Raw genomic sequence first — 19,002 nt, 5'->3', positions numbered from 1 at the left:
ATCTTCTTTTTTCCAGGTAAATTCAGTTAAACAATCTTTAAAATCAATTAATTCCTTCCATATTTCCCATTATCTTATTTTTTCCTAGGTAAATTCAGGCAAGAAATCTTTAAAATCACTTATTTCCTTCCATATTTCCAATTATTTTATTTTTCCCAGACAAATCCAGGTGAAGAATCTTTAAAATCAATTAATTCCTTCCATATTTCCCAATATCTCATTTTTCCCAGGTAAATCCAAATAGATCCCAAAGTGGAGAAATTTCCAAAACACAAAACAAATTTAATATTTTTTAAATCCCAGCAATTTTAGCTGTAAAAAACCCACAATGAAGACTCAATTTTTTTATTTAATCCCAGTAATTTTAGCTGTAAAAAACTACTTAATTTTTTTTTAAATCCCAGTAATTTTAGTTGTAAATTTAATTAATTTAATCCCAGTGATTTTAGCTGTAAAAAGCCACAAAACAGACTTAATTTTTTTTCTAATCCCAACAATTTTAGCTGTAAAAAACCCACAATGAAGACTCAATTTTTTTTAATCCCAGTAATTTTAGATGCAAAAGACTTAATTTTTTTTAAATCCCAGTAATTTCAGCCATAAAAAACCCACAGAACAGACTTAATTATTTTTAATCCCAACAATTTTTTTAAATCCCAACAATTTTAGCTGTAAAAAACCCACAATGAAGACTCAATTTTTTTTAAAATCCTAGAAATTTTAGCTGTAAAAAAAGACTTAATTTTTTTAAAAATCCTATTAATTTTATTATTATTTAATTTTAGCTATAAAAGTAATTTTAGCCATAAAAAACCCACAAAACAGACTTAATTTTTTTTAATCCCAACAATTTAGAGACATTTTTTTAAATCCCAGTAATTTTACCTATAAAAAACCACAACACAGACTTAATTTTTTTTAAAATCCCAGCAATTTTAGCTGTAAAAAACCCACAATGAAGACTCAATTTTTTATTAAATCCCAGTAATTTTAGCTGTAAAAAACTACTTAATTTTTTTTTAAATCCCAGTAATTTTAGTTGTAAATTTAATTAATTTAATCCCAGTGATTTTAGCTGTAAAAAACCACAAAACAGACTTAATTTTTTTTTAATCCCAGCAATTTTAGCTGTAAAAAACCCACAATGAAGACTCAATTTTTTTTTAATCCCAGTAATTTTAGCTGCAAAAGACTTAATTTTTTTAAAATCCCAGTAATTTCAGCCATAAAAAAACCCACAAAATACTTTTTTTTTAATCCCAACAATTTTAGCCATAAAAAACCCACTATGAAGACTCAATTTTTTTTTAAATCCTAGAAATTTTAGCTGTAAAAAACTACTTAATTTTTTTTAAATCCCAGTAATTTTAGCTGTAAATCACAATTGATTTTTTTTAAAAATCCCAGCAATTTTAGCCGTAAAAACCCACAATGAAGACTCAATTTTTTAATCCTAGAAATTTCAGCTTTAAGAAAAGACTTAATTTTTTTAAAATCCCAGTAATTTTAGCTATGAAAGTAATTTTAGCCATAAAAAACCCACAAAACAGACATTTTTTTTTAAATCCCAGCATTTTTAGCCATAAAAACCCCACAAAACAGACTCAATTTCTTTTCAAATCCCAACAATTTTACCTATTAACATTTTACCTATTCCCCTATTAAAAAAACCCCCTGAAAACCCAGAAAAATCCATTTTTTCCAGCTTTTTTTACCTCATCCCCGATGTAGTCGTGCAGCATCCGGATCACTGAGGCTCCTTTGCTGTAGGAAATGGCATCAAAAATCTCATCCACCTCCGAGGGATGACCAACACTGACCTGGGGAGAAACCACAGCGGGAGAAAATCCCAAAAAAATGAGATTTTGGCTTGTTTAGGAGGTGAATTTTCCCCTGAGAATTCCCCAAGATTCAGGGAAATTTTTGGTTGAAATCACCCTAAGTTCAGGAGATGAATTTTCTCACCAAAATTCAGATGAATTTTTCCCTGAGAATCCCTCAAAATTCAGAAGATCAATTTTTCAATTAAAATCCTCCAAGATTCAGGAGTTGAATTTTTCCCTGAGAATCTTCCAAGATTCAGATGAATTTCTCCCCAAGAATCCCCCAAGATTTTAATTTTTTTAATTAAAATCCCCCAAGATTCAGGAGATGAATTTTCTCCCCAAGGATCCTCCAAGATTCAGGAAAATAATTTTTCAATTAAAATCCCCCAAAATTCAGGAGATGAATTTCTCCCTGAGAATCTCCCAAGATTCAGGAGATGAATTTCTCCAAAGAATTCCCCAATCTGAGTGGAATTTCTGCCCCCAGGCAAGGGAAATTCCTCAAATGTGGCTGGACAGGGCTGGTTTGGGAGTTAAAATAATTTATTTTTTGGGGTTGGATCAAATGGATTTGGGGCACAAAGCAGAGGAGAACCACAGAGCATAACCACAGCTCTGGATCCTGAAATGGCAAAATTCCCTTTTTAACCAGCAGGGAAAATTGGATTAAATCTCCCAAAAAAGAGGGGAAAATGGGGACAGAGAGGGGGACAGAGAGGGGGACAGAGAAGGGGAGAAGGGAAGCAAAAAGGGAGAAAAAAAGGGAGAAAAAAGGGGGAAAAAAGGGGGAAAAAGGAGGGAGAAAAAAAAGAGGGAGAAAAAAGAGAGAGAAAAGGCGAAAAAAAGAAAAAAGGAAAAAAAGTAGCAAAAAAAAGGGGGAAAAAGTAGGGAAAAGGGGGGAGAAAGGGTACAAATAGGACAGAGAGGGGGGAAGAGAGGGAAGAAATAAAAGGAAGAAAAAGGGAAAAAATAGGGGACAAAGAGGGGGACAAACAGGGGGACAAACAGAAAAAAAATAAAGGAAAAAGAGGGGAAAAAAGGGGAAAAAAGGGGACAGAAAGGGGACAGAAAGGGGACAGAAAATGGGGACAAAAGGGGGACACAAAGGTGACAAAATGGGGACAGAAAGGGGACAGAATGGGGACAGAATGGGGACCAAGAGGGGAAAAGGGAAGCAAAAAGGGGGAAAAAAGTGGGGAAAAAGGAAAAAAGTAGGGAAAAGGGGGGAGAAAGGGTACAAAATGGGGACAGAGAGGGGACAGAGAGGGGGACAGAGAGGGGGACAGAGAGGGGGACAGAGAGGGGGACAGAGAGGGGAAAAACGTGGGTAAAAGGGGGGAGAATGGGGGGAAGGGGAAGCAAAAAGGGAAAAAAAAGGAAAAATGTGGGTAACGAGGAGAAAACGAGGAGAAAACGAGGAGAAAACGAGGAGAAAACGAGGAGAAAACGAGGAGAAAACGAGGAGAAAACGAGGAGAAAACGAGGAGAAAACGAGGAGAAAACGAGGAGAAAACGAGGAGAAAACGAGGAGAAAACGAGGAGAAAACGAGGAGAAAACGAGGAGAAAACGAGGAGAAAACGAGGAGAAAACAAGGAGAAAACAAGGAGAAAACAAGGAGAAAACAAGGAGAAAACAAGGAGAAAACAAGGAGAAAACAAGGAGAAAACAAGGAGAAAACAAGGAGAAAACAAGGAGAAAACAAGGAGAAAACAAGGAGAAAACAAGGAGAAAACCAGGAGAAAACCAGGAGAAAACGAGAATAAAAAGGAGAATAAAAAGGAGAATAAAAAGGAGAATAAAATAAGAAAAAAAAGGAGAAAAGGGGAAAAAAAGGGGACAGAAAGGGGACAGAAAATGGGGACAAAGAGGGGAAAAGGGAGAAAAAAAGGGAAAAAAGGGGGAAAAAGGGGAAAAAAAGGAAAAAAAGTAGCAAAAAAAGGGGAAAAAAGTAGGGAAAAGGGGGGAGAAAGGGTACAAAAAGGGGACACAAAGGAGAGGGACAGAATGGGGACAGAGAGGGGAGAAGGAAGAAAAAGGGAGAAAAGGAAAAAGGAAAAAGGGGAAAAAGTAGCAAAAAAAAGGGGAAAAGTAGGGAAAAGGGGGAGAAAGGGTACAAAAAGGGGACACAAAGGGGACAGAGAGGGGGACAGAGAGGGGGACAGAGAGGGGGACAGAGAGGGGGACAGAGAGGGGAAAATCGTGGGTAAAAGGGGGGAGAATGGGGGGAAGGGGAAGCAAAAAGGGAAAAAAAAGGAAAAATGTGGGTAACGAGGAGAAAACGAGGAGAAAACGAGGAGAAAACGAGGAGAATAAAAAGGAGAAAACAAGGAGAAAACAAGGAGAAAACAAGGAGAAAACAAGGAGAAAACCAGGAGAAAACCAGGAGAAAACCAGGAGAAAACCAGGAGAAAACGAGAATAAAAAGGAGAATAAAAAGGAGAATAAAAAGGAGAATAAAATAAGAAAAAAAAGGAGAAAAGGGGAAAAAAAGGGGACAGAAAGGGGACAGAAAATGGGGACAAAGAGGAGAAAAGGGAGAAAAAAAGGGAAAAAAGGGGGAAAAAGGGGAAAAAAAGGAAAAAAAGTAGCAAAAAAAGGGGAAAAAAGTAGGGAAAAGGGGGGAGAAAGGGGACAAAAAGGGGACACAAAGGGAGAGGGACAGAGAGGGGGACAGAGAGGGGAGAAGGGAAGCAAAAAGGGAGAAAAAAAGGGAAAAAAGGGGAAAAAAGGGGAAAAAAAGTAGCAAAAAAAGGGGAAAAAAGAAAAGGGAAAAAGACAAAAGGAAAAAAAAGGGAAAAAGAGGGAAAAGGGGGAGAAAGGGTACAAAATGGGGACACAAAGGGGACAGAATGGGACAAAATGGGGACAAAATGGGGAACAAAAAGGGACAAAGGGGAAAAAGGGAAAAAAGGGGAAAAGGGAAAAGGGGAAAAAGGGAAAAAGAAAAGTAGAAAAAGGGAAAGGAAAAAGGGGGAAAAAGGGGGAAAAAGGGGACAAAGAGGGGAAGAAGGGGAAAAGAAGGGGAAAAGGGGGAAAATAGGGGGAAAAAGGGGGGGACAAAGAGGGGGACAAAGAAGGGGACAAAGAAGGGGACAAACAGAAAAAAAATAAAGGAAAAATAAAGGAAAAATAAAGGAAAAAAGGGGAAAAAAGGGGAAAAAAGGGGAAAAAAGGGGACACAGAATGGGGACAGAAAGGGGACACAAAATGGGGACAAAAAGGTGACAGAAAGGTGACAAAAAAGGTGACAAATAGGTGCCAGAAAGCAGGGCTGACCTCGATGGGGTGGCTGTTGTCCAGCGCGTCCAGCTCCTGCGCTCGGGTGTAATCTGCAGAGACAAACTGCGTCCAGATGTCGTACTCGGGGAAGCAGTGATCCACACACAGGTACTCGATCCACGAGGCAAAGCCCTCGTTCAGCCACAGGTGAGTCCACCACTCCTGGAAAACAGGGGAAATTGGGGAAGTTTATGGGGGAATGGGATTTGGGGTGCCCAGGTGAGTCCATCACTCCTGCGAAGGGAAAATTCCCAGGGAAATCGGATTTGGGGTGTGCAGGTGAGTTCACCACTTCTGGGAAGGGGAAATAAAGGGAAATTCACAGGGAAATCGGATTTGGGGTGTGCAGGTGAGTCCACCACTCCTGGGGGAAATAAAGAGGAAATTCCCAGGGAAATCAGATTTGGGGTGTGCAGGTGAGTCCTCCACTCCTGAAAAACACACGGGATAAAGGGGAAATTTATGGGGAAATGGGATTTGGGGTGCCCAGGTGAGTCCATCACTCCTGGGAAAACTCCCAGGGAAATGGGGTTTAGGGTGTTCAGGTGAGTCCACCACTCCTGGAACCACACAGGAAATTGGGGAAATTCACAGGGGAATGGGATTTGGGGTGTGCAGGTGAGTCCACCACTCCTGGGAAAACACACAGGAAATAGGGGAAATTCATGGGGAAATGGGATTTAGGGTGTTCAGGTGAGTCCTCCACTCCTGGGAAGGGAAAATTCCCAGGGAAATCAGATTTGGGGTGTGCAGGTGAGTCCACCACTCCTGGGAAACAAATGGGAAAAAGGGGAAATTCACAGGGAAATGGGATTTGGGGTGTGCAGGTGAGTTCACCACTCCTGGGAAACAAACGGGATAAAGGGGAAATTTATGGGGAAATTAAATTTGGGTTGCTCAGGTGAGTCCACCACTCCTGGGAAACACACAGGATAAAGGGGAAATTCATGGGGAAATGGGATTTGGGGTGCTCAGGTGAGTCCATCACTCCTGGGAAGGGAAAATTCACAGGGAAATGGGATTTGGGGTGTGCAGGTGAGTTCACCACTCCTGGGAAACACACAGGAAATTGGGGAAATTTATGGGGAAATGAAATTTGGGGTGTGCAGGTGAGTTCACCACTCCTGGAAAGGGAAAATTCCCAGGGAAATCAGATTTGGGGTGTGCAGGTGAGTTCACCACTCCTGAAAAACACACAGGAAATAGGGGAAATTCACAGGGAAATGGGATTTGGGGTGTGCAGGTGAGTCCACCACTCCTGGGAAGGGGAAATAAAGGGAAATTCACAGGGGAATGGTGTTTGGGGTGTTCAGTTGGGATTGGGGGTTCTCGGGGGGTTTCGGTCTTTTGGGTTTTGGGATTTGGTTTCAGTCCTTTGGGATTTGGTTTTGGTCCTTTGGGATTTGAAATCCTCGTGGGATTTTCAAATTGAGATTTCACATCAGGATTTCAGGGGAGCTTCACAATTTCCAGTCAGAATTTCCAGTTGGAATGTCAGGGGAACACGATTTCAGATCCAAACTTCCCATTGGAATTTCAGGGGAACTTCAAATCATAATTTCAAATCGAAACTTCCAATCAGAGTTTCGGGAGAATTTCAAATCTCAATTTCAGATCAAAACTTCTGACCAGAATCTGGATTTTGAAGAGTTTTGGGCAGGAGAAGAAGGGAAAAATGATTTTTTTTTAAGGGTTTTGGGCAGGAGAGGAAGGAAAAATTTGGATCTTGAAGGGTTTTGGGCAGGATAGGAACTAAAAATTGGGATTTTGAAGGGTTTTGAGCGGAAAAGAAGGAAAAAATGGATTTTTGAAAGGTTTTGGGCATGATGAGAAGGGAAATATTGAGATTTTGTAGGGTTTGGGGCAGAATAGTAAGCAAAAAATGGATTTTGAAGGGTTTTGGGCAGGAGAAGAAACAATAAACAGGATTTTGAAAGGTTTTGGGCAGGATAGGAAGGAAAATTGGGATTTTTTTAGGGTTTTGGGCAGGAGAGGAAGCAATAAACAGGATTTTTAAGGGTTTTAGATAGGAGAAGAAGGAAAAATTTGGATTTTGAAGGGTTTGGAGTAGGATAGGAAGGAAAACTGGGATTTTTGAAGGGTTTGGGGCAGAGTAGGAACAAAAAAATGGATTTTTTTAGGGTTTTGGGCAGGAGAGGAAGCAATAAACAGGATTTTGAAGGGTTTTGGATAGGATAGGAAGGAAAAACTGGATTTTTGAAGGGTTTTAGGCATGAGAAGAAGGGAAATATTGAGATTTTGAAGGGTTTTGGGCAGGAGAAGAAACAATAAACAGGATTTTGAAGGGTTTTAGATAGGACAGGAAGGAAAAAGGGGATTTTTTTAGGGTTTTGGGCAGGAGAGGAAGCAATAAACAGGATTTTTGAAGAGTTTGGGGCAGAGTAGGAACGAAAAAATGGATTTTTTTAGGGTTTTGGGCAGGAGAAGAAGGAACAACAGGATTTTTGAAGAGTTTGGGGCAGAGTAGGAACGAAAAAATGGATTTTTTTAGGGTTTTGGGCAGGAGAAGAAGGAAAATTGGGATTTTTTTTAGGGTTTTGGGCAGGATAGGAAGGAAAATTGGGATTTTTTTAGGGTTTTGGGCAGGATAGGAAGGAAAATTGGGATTTTTTTAGGGTTTTGGGCAGGATAGGAAGGAAAATTGGGATTTTTTTAGGGTTTTGGGCAGGATAGGAAGGAAAATTGGGATTTTTTTAGGGTTTTGGGCAGGATAGGAAGGAAAATTGGGATTTTTTTAGGGTTTTGGGCAGGATAGGAAGGAAAATTGGGATTTTTTTAGGGTTTTGGGCAGGATAGGAAGGAAAATTGGGATTTTTTTAGGGTTTTGGGCAGGATAGGAAGGAAAATTGGGATTTTTTTAGGGTTTTGGGCAGGATAGGAAGGAAAACTGGGATTTTTTTAGGGTTTTGGGCAGGAGAAGAAGTAACAAACAGGATTTTTGAAGAGTTTGGGGCAGAGTAGGAACGAAAAAATGGATTTTTTTAGGGTTTTGGACAGGAGAGGAAGCAATAAACAGGATTTTGAAGGGTTTTAGGCAGGAGAGGAAGGAAAATTGGGATTTTTTTAGGGTTTTGGGCAGGAGAGGAAGGAACAACAGGATTTTTTTAGGGTTTTGGGCAGGATAGGAAGGAAAACTGGGATTTTTTTAGGGTTTTGGGCAGGAGAGGAAGCAATAAACAGGATTTTGAAGGGTTTTGGATAGGATAGGAAGGAACAACAGGATTTTTGAAGGGTTTTAGGCATGAGAAGAAGGGAAATATTGAGATTTTGAAGGGTTTTGGGCAGGAGAAGAAACAATAAACAGGATTTTGAAGGGTTTTAGATAGGAGAAGAAGGAAAAAGAGAATTTTTTTAGGGTTTTGGGCAGGATAGGAAGCAATAAACAGGATTTTGAAGGGTTTTAGATAGGACAAGAAGGAAAAAGGGGATTTTTTTAGGGTTTTGGGCAGGAGAAGAAGGAAAATTGGGATTTTTTTAGGGTTTTGGGCAGGAGAGGAAGCAATAAACAGGATTTTGAAGGGTTTTAGATAGGACAGGAAGGAAAAAGAGGATTTTTTTAGGGTTTTGGGCAGGATAAGAAGGAAAATTGGGATTTTTTTAGGGTTTTGGGCAGGAGAAGAAGGAAAATTGGGATTTTTTTAGGGTTTTGGGCAGGAGAAGAAGGAAAATTGGGATTTTTTTAGGGTTTTGGGCAGGAGGAGAAGGCCAGCTGGTGGTTCTCACCATGGTGACGAGGTTCCCAAACCACTGGTGAGCCAATTCATGTCCCACAACCAGAGCCACCCACTGGCGGGACGAGGAGCACGAGTTCTTGGGGTCGATCAGCAGCGCTGTCTCCCTGCAACAAAAAAAAGGCAAAAAAGTTCTGCAAAGCACTTCAAATCCTCTCATTTTTGAGTTTTGCCTAAATTTGATGGGGGAAAAAGAGGCCAAAAAAGTTTTGCCAGAAAACTCAAAGTTTCGCAGTTTTGATTTTTGATGTCTCACTGGGGAGAGAGGGAGAGATGTCAGAGAGGGAGAAAAAACCCCAAAAAAAACCCCAAAATATCACAGCCCAGAGAAGGGGGAATTGTGTGAGGAAGGGGAAAAGTGAGGGGAAAAAAACCCTAAAGGCAATTATGTAAGAAAGGTAAAAAAGTAGGGATAAAACCCTGAAAAACCTAAATCCAAAGGAGGTGGAGTTACCTAAAAAAGTTTAAAATTTAAGGAAAAACCCCAAAAAAATTCAACCCAAAAAGAAGCAAAATATCACAGCCCAAGGGAGAGGGAATTATGTGAGGAAGGGAAAAAGTGAGGGGAAAAAACCCCAAAGAAATTATGTAAGGAAGGGAAAAAGTGAGGGAAAAAACCTAAAAAATACTAAATGCAAAGGAGGTGAAATTACCTAAGGAAGATAAAAATTTAGGAAAAAAAAAACCCAAAAAATTTCAACCCAAATGAGATGGAATTACCTATGCAAAGTAAAAAATTAGGGAATAAAACCTAAAAAAACTAAATCCAAAGGAGGTGGAGTTAACTAAATAAGTTAAAAATTGAGGGAAAAAACAAAAAAAATTCAACCCAGATGAACTGGAATTACCCAATCAAGGGGAAAAAAAAAATATTTAAAACCCTCACTTTTTTGATTTTTGCCTAAATTCTATGAGGGAAAAATAAATTTTATGGGGAAAAAAGAAATTTTCTGAGGAAAAAGAGACAACCAGAAACCTCAAAGCTTCACATTTTTGATTTTTGCCTTCCTGAGCTTCACCAACACCACCAAAAATCAGCCCAAAATCAGCCCAAAAATCAGCCAAAAATCAGCCCAAAATCAGGCAAAAATCAGCCCAAAATCAGCCCAAAATCTCCCAAAAATCACCCCAAAATCAGCCCAAAGTCAGCCCAAAAATCAGCCAAAAATCAGCCCAAAATCCACCAAAAATCAGCCCAAAATCCACCAAAAATCACCCCAAAATCTCCCAAAATTCTCCCAAAATCACCCAAAAATTACCCAAAAATCACCCAAAATTCACCCAAAAATCTCCCAAAAATCTCCCAAAAATCAGCCAAAAATCAGCCCAAAATCTCCAAAAATCTCCCAAAATTCTCCCAAAACTCTCCCAAAAATCTCCCAAAATCAGCCTAAAATTCTCCCAAAATTCTCCCAAAAATCTCCCAAAAATCTCCCAAAAATCACCAAAATCTGACTACCCACTCTGCCTCCCTTGGGGTGCCACCCAGTCATTAATTAATCCAATTAACACCAAAATTAATTAAAGAAAAAGGAAAAAACCAATATTTTCCCATCATACCTGTAAGTAACAAGGCCCCAGTTCTCCATGGCACCTTCGGAAAATAAATAAAAATATTTATTGGGATAATAATTTTTAGATTTTTAGATTTTTAAATGTTCAAATAAGAAATTTTTATTATTTAAAAATGCAAATAAAATGAAGATTTTGTCGAGAAAATGTTACTTTTAATAAACAATTAAAAATAAATAAATAAAAATAAATTTTTAATTTTTAGATTTTTAGATTTTTAAATGTTCAAATGATAAATTTTTATTATTTAAAAATGCAAATAATAAATTTTTATGATTTAAAAATGGAAATGAAATTAAGATTTCGTCGAGAAAATGTTACTTTTAATAAACAATAAAAGATAAATAAATAAGAAATAAATAATATTATAAATAAATAATAATAAATAAATAAATAATATAATAAATAATATAATAAATAAATAATATAATAAATAAATAATATAATAATGTAATAAATAAATAATATAATAACGTAATAAATATAGAAATATAATAAATAAACATTGTATTAATACAATATAATAAATAAATCAGTCCCAGTTCTCCATGGCACCTTTGGAAAATAAATAAAAATATTTATTGATATTGATATTATTGATCCACACCTCTTCCTATTAGTTAAATTGTTAATTTTAAATTTTTAAAAATAATTTTTATGATTTAAAAATGGAAATAAAATCAAGATTTTGTCGAGAAAATGTTATTTTTTATGAATAATAAAAAATAATAAATAATATAATAATGTAATACAGATATAAATATAATAAACATATATAATACTAAAAATAAATGATAAAATAATGACATAACAAAAATAATAAATAACATAATAATATAATAAATGTATAAATATAATAAATGTATATTAATAAATAGTAAAAATAAATAATAAAAACCAGGATAACAATAAATAAACAATAAATAAATAATATAATAACATAATACATATAAAAATGTAATAAATATTAATAAGTAATAAAAATAAATTTTAAAAATAAAAATAATAAAATAATAATAATAAAATAATAATAATAATAATAAATAATAAATAAAATAATAATAAATAATGCAATAAATATATAAATATATCAGTAAAAATAAATAAAAATATTACAATTATTAAAACAAATAATGAAAAAAATAACCAATAAATAAATAATAAAGTAATAAACATATAAATATAACAAATATCTATTAATAATAAATAATAAAATAAACAATAATAAAAATATAATTATCTAAAAATAATAAAAAATAAATAACATAATAATGCAATACATATATAAATATAATAAATCTACATTAATAATAAATACTAAAAACCAAAATAAAATAATATAATAAATATATAAATATAATAAATATATAAATATAATAAATATATAAATATAATAAATATATATTATATAATTATAATAAATAATAAAAAATGCAATTACCAGCAGCAAAGTCAGCAATAGCAATGAGATCAATTTTGGGCAGAGGGTAAGGAACATTGAAATAATCCTTGTAAAAAGGCAAAGTTTTAGCAGCAACCTGGAAAAACCAGAGAGAAATTGAGTTCATTTGGGAAAATCTGAACGTTTGGGGCTGAAATGATGAAATTAGGATGGAAATTTGTGAAAAATAGCAGAAAAATTTGGTGGGGAAGCTTCAGGTTGGAAATGGGAAAAAGATGGGTGGGGAAGATGCCAGCAGGAATCAGAATTTGGGATTAAAATCAAAGTTTGGAACCAAAATTTGGATTTCAAATCAAAATTTGGATTTCAAATCAAAAATTGGAATCAAAATTTGGATTTCAAATCAAAATTTGGAATCAAAACATGGAATCAAAATTTGTAATCAAAATTTGGATTTCAAATCACAATTTGGAATCAAAATTTGGATTTCAAATGAAAATTCAGAATTCAAATCAAAATTTGGAATCAAAATTTGGATTTCAAATCAAAATTTGGAATCAAAATTTGGATTTCAAATGAAAATTCAGAATTCAAATCAAAATTTGGAATCAAAATTTGGATTTCAAATCAAAATTTGGACTTCAAATCAAAACTTAGATTTCAAATCAAAATTTGAACAAACAAACAAAAACAAACAAACAAAAAACAAAGAATCAAAATTTGATTTCAAAATTTGGAATCAAAATTTGGATTTCAAATCAAAATTTGGAATCAAAATTTGGAATCAAAATTTGGAATGAAAACTTGAATTTCAAATCAAAATTCAGAATTCAAATCAAAATTTGGAATCAAAACTTGGATTTCAAATCAAAACTTGGAATCAAAACTTGGATTTCAAATCCAAATTTGTAATGAAAATTTGGATTTCAATCAAAATTTGGAATCAAAATTTGGATTTCAATCAAAACTTGGAATCAAAACTTGGATTTCAAATCAAAATTTGGAATCAAAATTTGGATTTAAAAATCAAAACTTGGAAACAAAATTTGGATTTCAAATCAAAATTTGGAATCAACACTTGAATTTCAAATCAAAATTTGGAATCAAAATTTGGATTTCAAATCAAAACTTGGAATCAGAGTTTGGATTTCAAATCAAAATTTGGATTTCTAATCAAAATTTGGAATCAAAATTTGGATTTCAAATAAAAATCTGGATTTCAATCAAAATTTGGAATCAAAACTTGGATTTCAAATCAAAATTTGGAATCAAAATTTGGATTTAAAAATCAAAATTTGGAATCAAAACTTGGATTTCAAATCAAAATTTGTAATGAAAATTTGGATTTCAAATCAAAATTTGGATTTCTAATCAAAATTTGGAATCAAAATTTGGATTTAAAAATCAAAATTTGGAATCAAAACTTGGATTTCAAATCAAAATTTGTAATGAAAATTTGGATTTCAATCAAAATTTGGAATCAAAATTTGGATTTCAAATCAAAACTTGGAATCAAAATTTGGATTTCAAATCAAAATTTGGAATCAAAATTTGGATTTCAAATCAAAATTTGGATTTCAAATCAAAACTTGGAATCAAAACTTGGAATCAAAATTTGGAATCAAAACTTGGATTTCAAATCAAAATTTGGAATCAAAATTTGGATTTCAAATCAAAATTTGGAATCAAAATTTGGATTTCAAATCAAAATTTGTAATGAAAATTTGGATTTCAAATCACAATTTGGAATCAAAATTTGGATTTGAAATCAAGATTTGGAATCAAAACTTGGATTTCAAATCAAAATTTGGAATCAAAATTTGGATTTCAAATCAAAATTTGGAATCAAAATTTGGATTTAAAAATCAAAATTTGGAATCAAAATTTGGATTTCAAATCAAAATTTGGAATCAAAACTTGGATTTCAAAATCAAAACTTGGAATCAAAATTTGGATTTCAAATCAAAATTTGGATTTCAAATCAAAATTTAGAATCAAAACTTCAGCTCTCAGAATCAGAGCTTCAAATGAGAACTTGAATTTGAAATCAGAATCTGAACTTTAAATCAAAACGTGGATTTCAAATCCTGGATTTCACCCAGTGAGCACATCCAAATTTTGGGATTGACTTCATCCCAATCCAACCCCATTCCTGATTTACCTCCAGAGATCCCAAATCCAACCCCCAAGGAAAAAACCACCAAAAATAAAAACAAAAAAACAAAACCCAAAACAAAAAAAAACCCAAAACCAACCCAAAAACCAAAACCCACCCCACCCACCCACCCAAAACCCCAACCCAAAAAGGAACAAATCAGCAAAAATAATGAATAAACTGGAAAAGAAACCCTAAAAATCAAGGAAAAAAACCCAAAAATCCCAAATTTCACCAAGCAATCCCATCCAAATTTTGGGATTCTCCAGCTCCCAGCTCCATCCCTGATCCCAAATTACCTCCAGGGATCCCAAATTCCTGGAGGAAAAAACCCACTAAAAATAAGGAATGAACAACTAAAAAAATACCCAAAAACCAAAGAAAAAACCCCAAAAATCCTGGATTTCTCTGAGCAATCACATCCAAATTTTGGGATTGGCCTCATCCCAGCTCCATCCCCGTTCCCAAATTACCTCCAGGGATCCCAAATCCAACCCCAAGTAAGAAAAGCCCCAAAAAATAAGGAACAAACCACCAAAACCCAAGAATAAATGACAAAAAAACCCCCAAAAACCAAGAAAAAAACCCCAAAAATGCTGAATTTCTCCGAGCAATCACATCCAAATTTTGGGATTGGCCTCATCCCAGTTCCATCCCCGTTCCCAAATTACCTCCAGGGATCCCAAATCCAACCCCAAAGAAGAAACCCACCAAAAGTAAGGAATAAACCACCAAAAACCAAGAATAAACAATGAAGAAGACGCCAAAAACCAAAGAGAAAAAAACCCAAAAATCGTGGATTTTGCCAAGTGAGCACATCCAAATTTCGGGATTGGCCTCATCCCAAATCCAACACTGTTCCTGATTTACCTCCAGGGATCCCAAATCCAACCCCAAGATAAAACCCACCAAAAACAAGGAATAAACCACCAAAAATAATGAATAAACCGGAAAAGAAACCCTAAAAATCAAGGAAAAAACCCCAAAAATGCCAAATTTCACCAATCAAACCCATCCAAATTTTGGGATTGGCCTCATCCCAAATCCATCCCAGTTCCCAAATTACCTCCAGGGATCCCAAATTCCTGGAGGAAAAAACCCACTAAAAATAAGGAATGAACAACTGAAAAAATACCCAAAAACCAAAGAAAAAACCCAAAAAATCCCAGATTTTTCCAAGCAATCCCATCGAAATTTTGGGATTCTCCAGCTCCCAAATCCAACCCCATTCCTGATTTACCTCCACGGATCCCAAATCCAACCTCCAGTAAGAAAAGCCCCATAAAATAAGGAACAAATCAGCAAAAATAATGAACAAACCAGAAAAGAAACCCTAAAAAACCAGGAAAAAACCCCAAAAATGCTGAATTTCTCCGAGCAATCCCATCCAAATTTTGGGATTGGCCCCATCCCAAATCCAACCCTGTTCCTGATTTACCTCCAAGGATCCCAAATCCAACCCCAAGATAAAACCCACCAAAAACAAGGAATAAACCACCAAAAATAATGAATAAACCGGAAAAGAAACCCTAAAAATCAAGGAAAAAACCCCAAAAATCCCAAATTTCACCAATCAAACCCATCCAAATTTTGGGATTCTCCAGCTCCCAACTCCATCCTTGTTTCCAAATTACCTCCAGGGATCCCAAATTCCTGGAGGAAAAAACCCACTAAAAATAAGGAATAAACGACTAAAAAAATACACAAAAACCAAAGAAAAAACCCCAAAAATCCTGGATTTCTCTGAGCAATCACATCCAAATTTTGGGATTGGCCTCATCCCAGCTCCATCCCCGTTCCCAAATTACCTCCAGGGATCCCAAATCCAACCCCAAGTAAGAAAAGCCCCAAAAAATAAGGAACAAACCACCAAAACCCAAGAATAAATGACAAAAAAAACCCCAAAAACCAAGAAAAAAACCCCAAAAATGCTGAATTTCTCCGAGCAATCACATCCAAATTTTGGGATTGGCCTCATCCCAAATCCATCCCCGTTCCCAAATTACCTCCAGGGATCCCAAATCCAACCCCAAGGAAGAAACCCACCAAAAGCAAGGAATAAACCACCAAAAACCAAGAATAAACCACCAAAAACGCCAGAAAAAAAGAACAAAAACCCCAAAAATGCTGAATTTCACCAAGCAATCCCATCCAAATTTTGGGATTCTCCAGCTCCCAGCTCCATCCCCGATCCCAAATTACCTCCAGGGCGAACTTGCCCTGCTCAGCCTTGCCCACGGGGGTGTAGACTCGCACCAGCACGCCGTCCTGGGAGCGCGCCTCCACGAAGTCGTACTCGCCCACCACGAACGCCACCAGGTAGGTGGACATGACCGGCGTGCGAGCGAACTTCACCTCCACCAGAGACTCGTCGTCGGGGTACGGCCGCCGCTCCACCACGTTCTGGGGAAATATGGGATTTGGGGTTTGGGGTTTGGGATTGAACCCAGTACGGCCGCCGCTCCACCACGTTCTGGGAAAATATGGGATTTGGGGTTTGGGATTGAATGGTTTTGGGTCGGGGTACGGCCGCCGCTCCACCACGTTCTGGGGAAACATATAGGGGAAAATATGGGATTTGGGGTTTGGGATTGAACCCACCAGAGTGGTTTGGGGTTGGGATACGGCCGCCGCTCCACCACGTTCTGGGGGAATATAGGGAAAAAATGGGATTTGGGGTTTGGGATTGAACCTGGCAGAGTGGTTTGGGGTTGAGGTACGGCCGCCGCTCCACCACGTTCTGGGGGGAGAAAATATAGGGGAAAATATGGGATTTGGGGTTTGGGATTGAATGGTTTTGGGTCGGGGTACGGCCGCCGCTCCACCACGTTCTGGTGGGGAGAAAATGGGATTTGCGGTTTGGGATTGAATGGTTTTGGGGTGGGGTACAGTCGCTGCTCCAGAACGTTCTGGGGGAACAATATGGGATTTGGGGTTGAATGGCTTGGGGTCAGGGTACGGCCGCCGCTCCACCACGTTCTGGGGAAAATATAGGGGAAAATATAGGGGAAAATATGGGATTTGGGGTTTGGGATTGAATGGTTTGGGGTTGGGGTACGGCCGCCGCTCCACCACGTTCTGGGGAAATATGGGATTTGGGGTTTGGGATTGAACCTGTCAGAGTGGTTTGGGGTCAGGGTACGGCTGCCGCTCCACCACGTTCTGGGGAAATGGGGGAAAATATGGGATTTGGGATTGAATGGTTTTGGGTCGGGGTACGGCTGCCACTCCAGAACGTTCTGAGGAAATATGGGGGAAAATATGGGGTTTGCGGTTTGGGATTGAATGGTTTTGGGTCAGGGTATGGCCGCCGCTCCACCACGTTCTGCGGAAAATATGGGATTTGGGGTTTGGGATTGAACAGTTTTGGGTCACGGTACGGCCGCCGCTCCACCACGTTCTGAGGGAAAATATAGGGGAAAATATGGGATTTGGGGTTTATTTGGGGTTTGGGATTGAACCCAATGGTTTGGGGTTACAGTACGGCCACCGCTCCAGAACGTTCTGGGGAAAAATGAAAAATGGGGGAAATGGGGAAAATGGGGAAAAATAGGGGAAAAATGGGGTTTGGGATTGAACCCACAATGGTTTGGGGTCACAGTACGGCCGCCGCTCCACCACGTTCTGGGGGAAAACATAGGGGAAAATATGGGGTATGGGGTTTGGGATTGAATGGTTTTGGGTCAGGGTACGGCCGCCGCTCCAGAACGTTCTGGGGGAACAATATGGGGGAAAAAATGGGGTTTGGGATTGAATGGTTTTGGGACAGGGTATGGCCACCGCTCCAGAACGTTCTGGGGAAAATGGGGGAAAATATGGGGTTTGGGGTTTGGGATTGAACCCAGCAGAGTGGTTTTGGGTCAGGGAACAGGTTTGGGGTTGAGGTACGGCTGCCGTTCCAGAACGTTCTGGGGGAAAAATGGGGGAAAAAATAGGGAAAAAATGGGATTTGGGGTTGAACCTGTCAGAGTGCTTCAGAACGTTCTGGGGGAAATATAGGGGAAAATATGGGATTTGGGGTTTGGGATTTGGGGCTTGGGATTGAACCTGTCAGAGTGGTTTTGGGTCAGGGTAAACCCCGCTCCAAAAATCAAGGGATAAAACCCAAAAAAAAGAAGTATAAATCACCCAAAATGAGGAAAACCACCAAAACTGAAGGGATAAAACCCAAAAAAAAAGGAATAAATCACCCAAATCAGGAAAAGCACCAAACATCAAGGGATAAAACCCAGAAAAAAAGGAATAAATCACCTAAAATGAGGAAAAGCACCAAAAATCAAAGGATAAACCCAAAAAAAAAAAGGAATAAATCACCTAAAATGAGGAAAAGCTCCAAAACTCAAGGGATAAACCCAAAAAAAAGAAAAAATCACCTAAAATAAGGAATAAAACCCCAAAAATAAGGAATAAAACCCCAAAAATCAGGAATAAAGCCCCAAAAATCAGGAATAAAGCCCCAAAAATAAGGAATGAAACCCCAAAAATCAGGAATAAAACCCCCAAAAATCAGGAATAAACCCCCAAAAATAAGGAATAAACCCCCAAAAATAAGGAATAAAACCCCAAAAATCAGGAATAAAACCCCAAAACTAAGGAATAAACCCCCAAAAATCAGGAACAAAACCCCAAAAATCAGGAATAAACCCCCAAAAATCAGGAATAAAACCCCAAAAATCAGGAATAAAACCCCAAAAATCAGGAATAAAACCCCAAAAATCAGGAATAAAACCCCAAAAATCAGGACTAAACCCCAAAAGGAGGAACTGACCATGTTGGACAAAGCTACTCTGTCTTTGGGAACCACCAGGGAGATGTCAAAGGTGGCTTTGATTGCAGGTTCGTCCCAGCAGGGGAAAGCACGGCGAGCGTCTGTGGCCTGGAGAGAGAATTGAATTAATTCAATAATTAATGAATGAGAATGAAAAAAAAATAAAGTGAAAATAAATGGAAAAGTGAATTAAATTAAGAAAAAATAAAGATACAATTAAATTTTTTTAAAATTAAAATTAAATTAA

The 19,002-nt window shown here is 37.1% G+C and overlaps 1 protein-coding gene across 1 annotated transcript in view; it reads right to left on the bottom strand.

Annotated features, from left to right (window-relative positions):
- The window catches only part of NPEPPS (aminopeptidase puromycin sensitive), a 79,826-nt gene that overhangs the window by 27,678 nt on the left and 33,146 nt on the right, over window positions 1-19,002 (bottom strand). Inside the window, exons 7-11 of the mRNA XM_085083323.1 lie at window positions 11,872-11,968; window positions 10,419-10,452; window positions 8,851-8,965; window positions 5,104-5,268; window positions 1,716-1,820 (exon numbers count right to left, since the gene is read on the bottom strand). Of these exons, the coding sequence (XP_084939449.1) occupies window positions 1,716-1,820; window positions 5,104-5,268; window positions 8,851-8,965; window positions 10,419-10,452; window positions 11,872-11,968 (516 nt within the window). The remainder of the gene's footprint in view (window positions 1-1,715; window positions 1,821-5,103; window positions 5,269-8,850; window positions 8,966-10,418; window positions 10,453-11,871; window positions 11,969-19,002) is intronic.

Source organism: Lichenostomus cassidix, chromosome 27 (genome assembly GCF_008360975.1).
Source record: "Lichenostomus cassidix isolate B80296 chromosome 27, HeHo_3.0, whole genome shotgun sequence".
Taxonomy (NCBI): domain Eukaryota; kingdom Metazoa; phylum Chordata; class Aves; order Passeriformes; family Meliphagidae; genus Lichenostomus; species Lichenostomus cassidix.
Note: the sequence above shows the minus strand (reverse complement) of the source record. Positions and strands in the feature narration are given on the sequence as shown.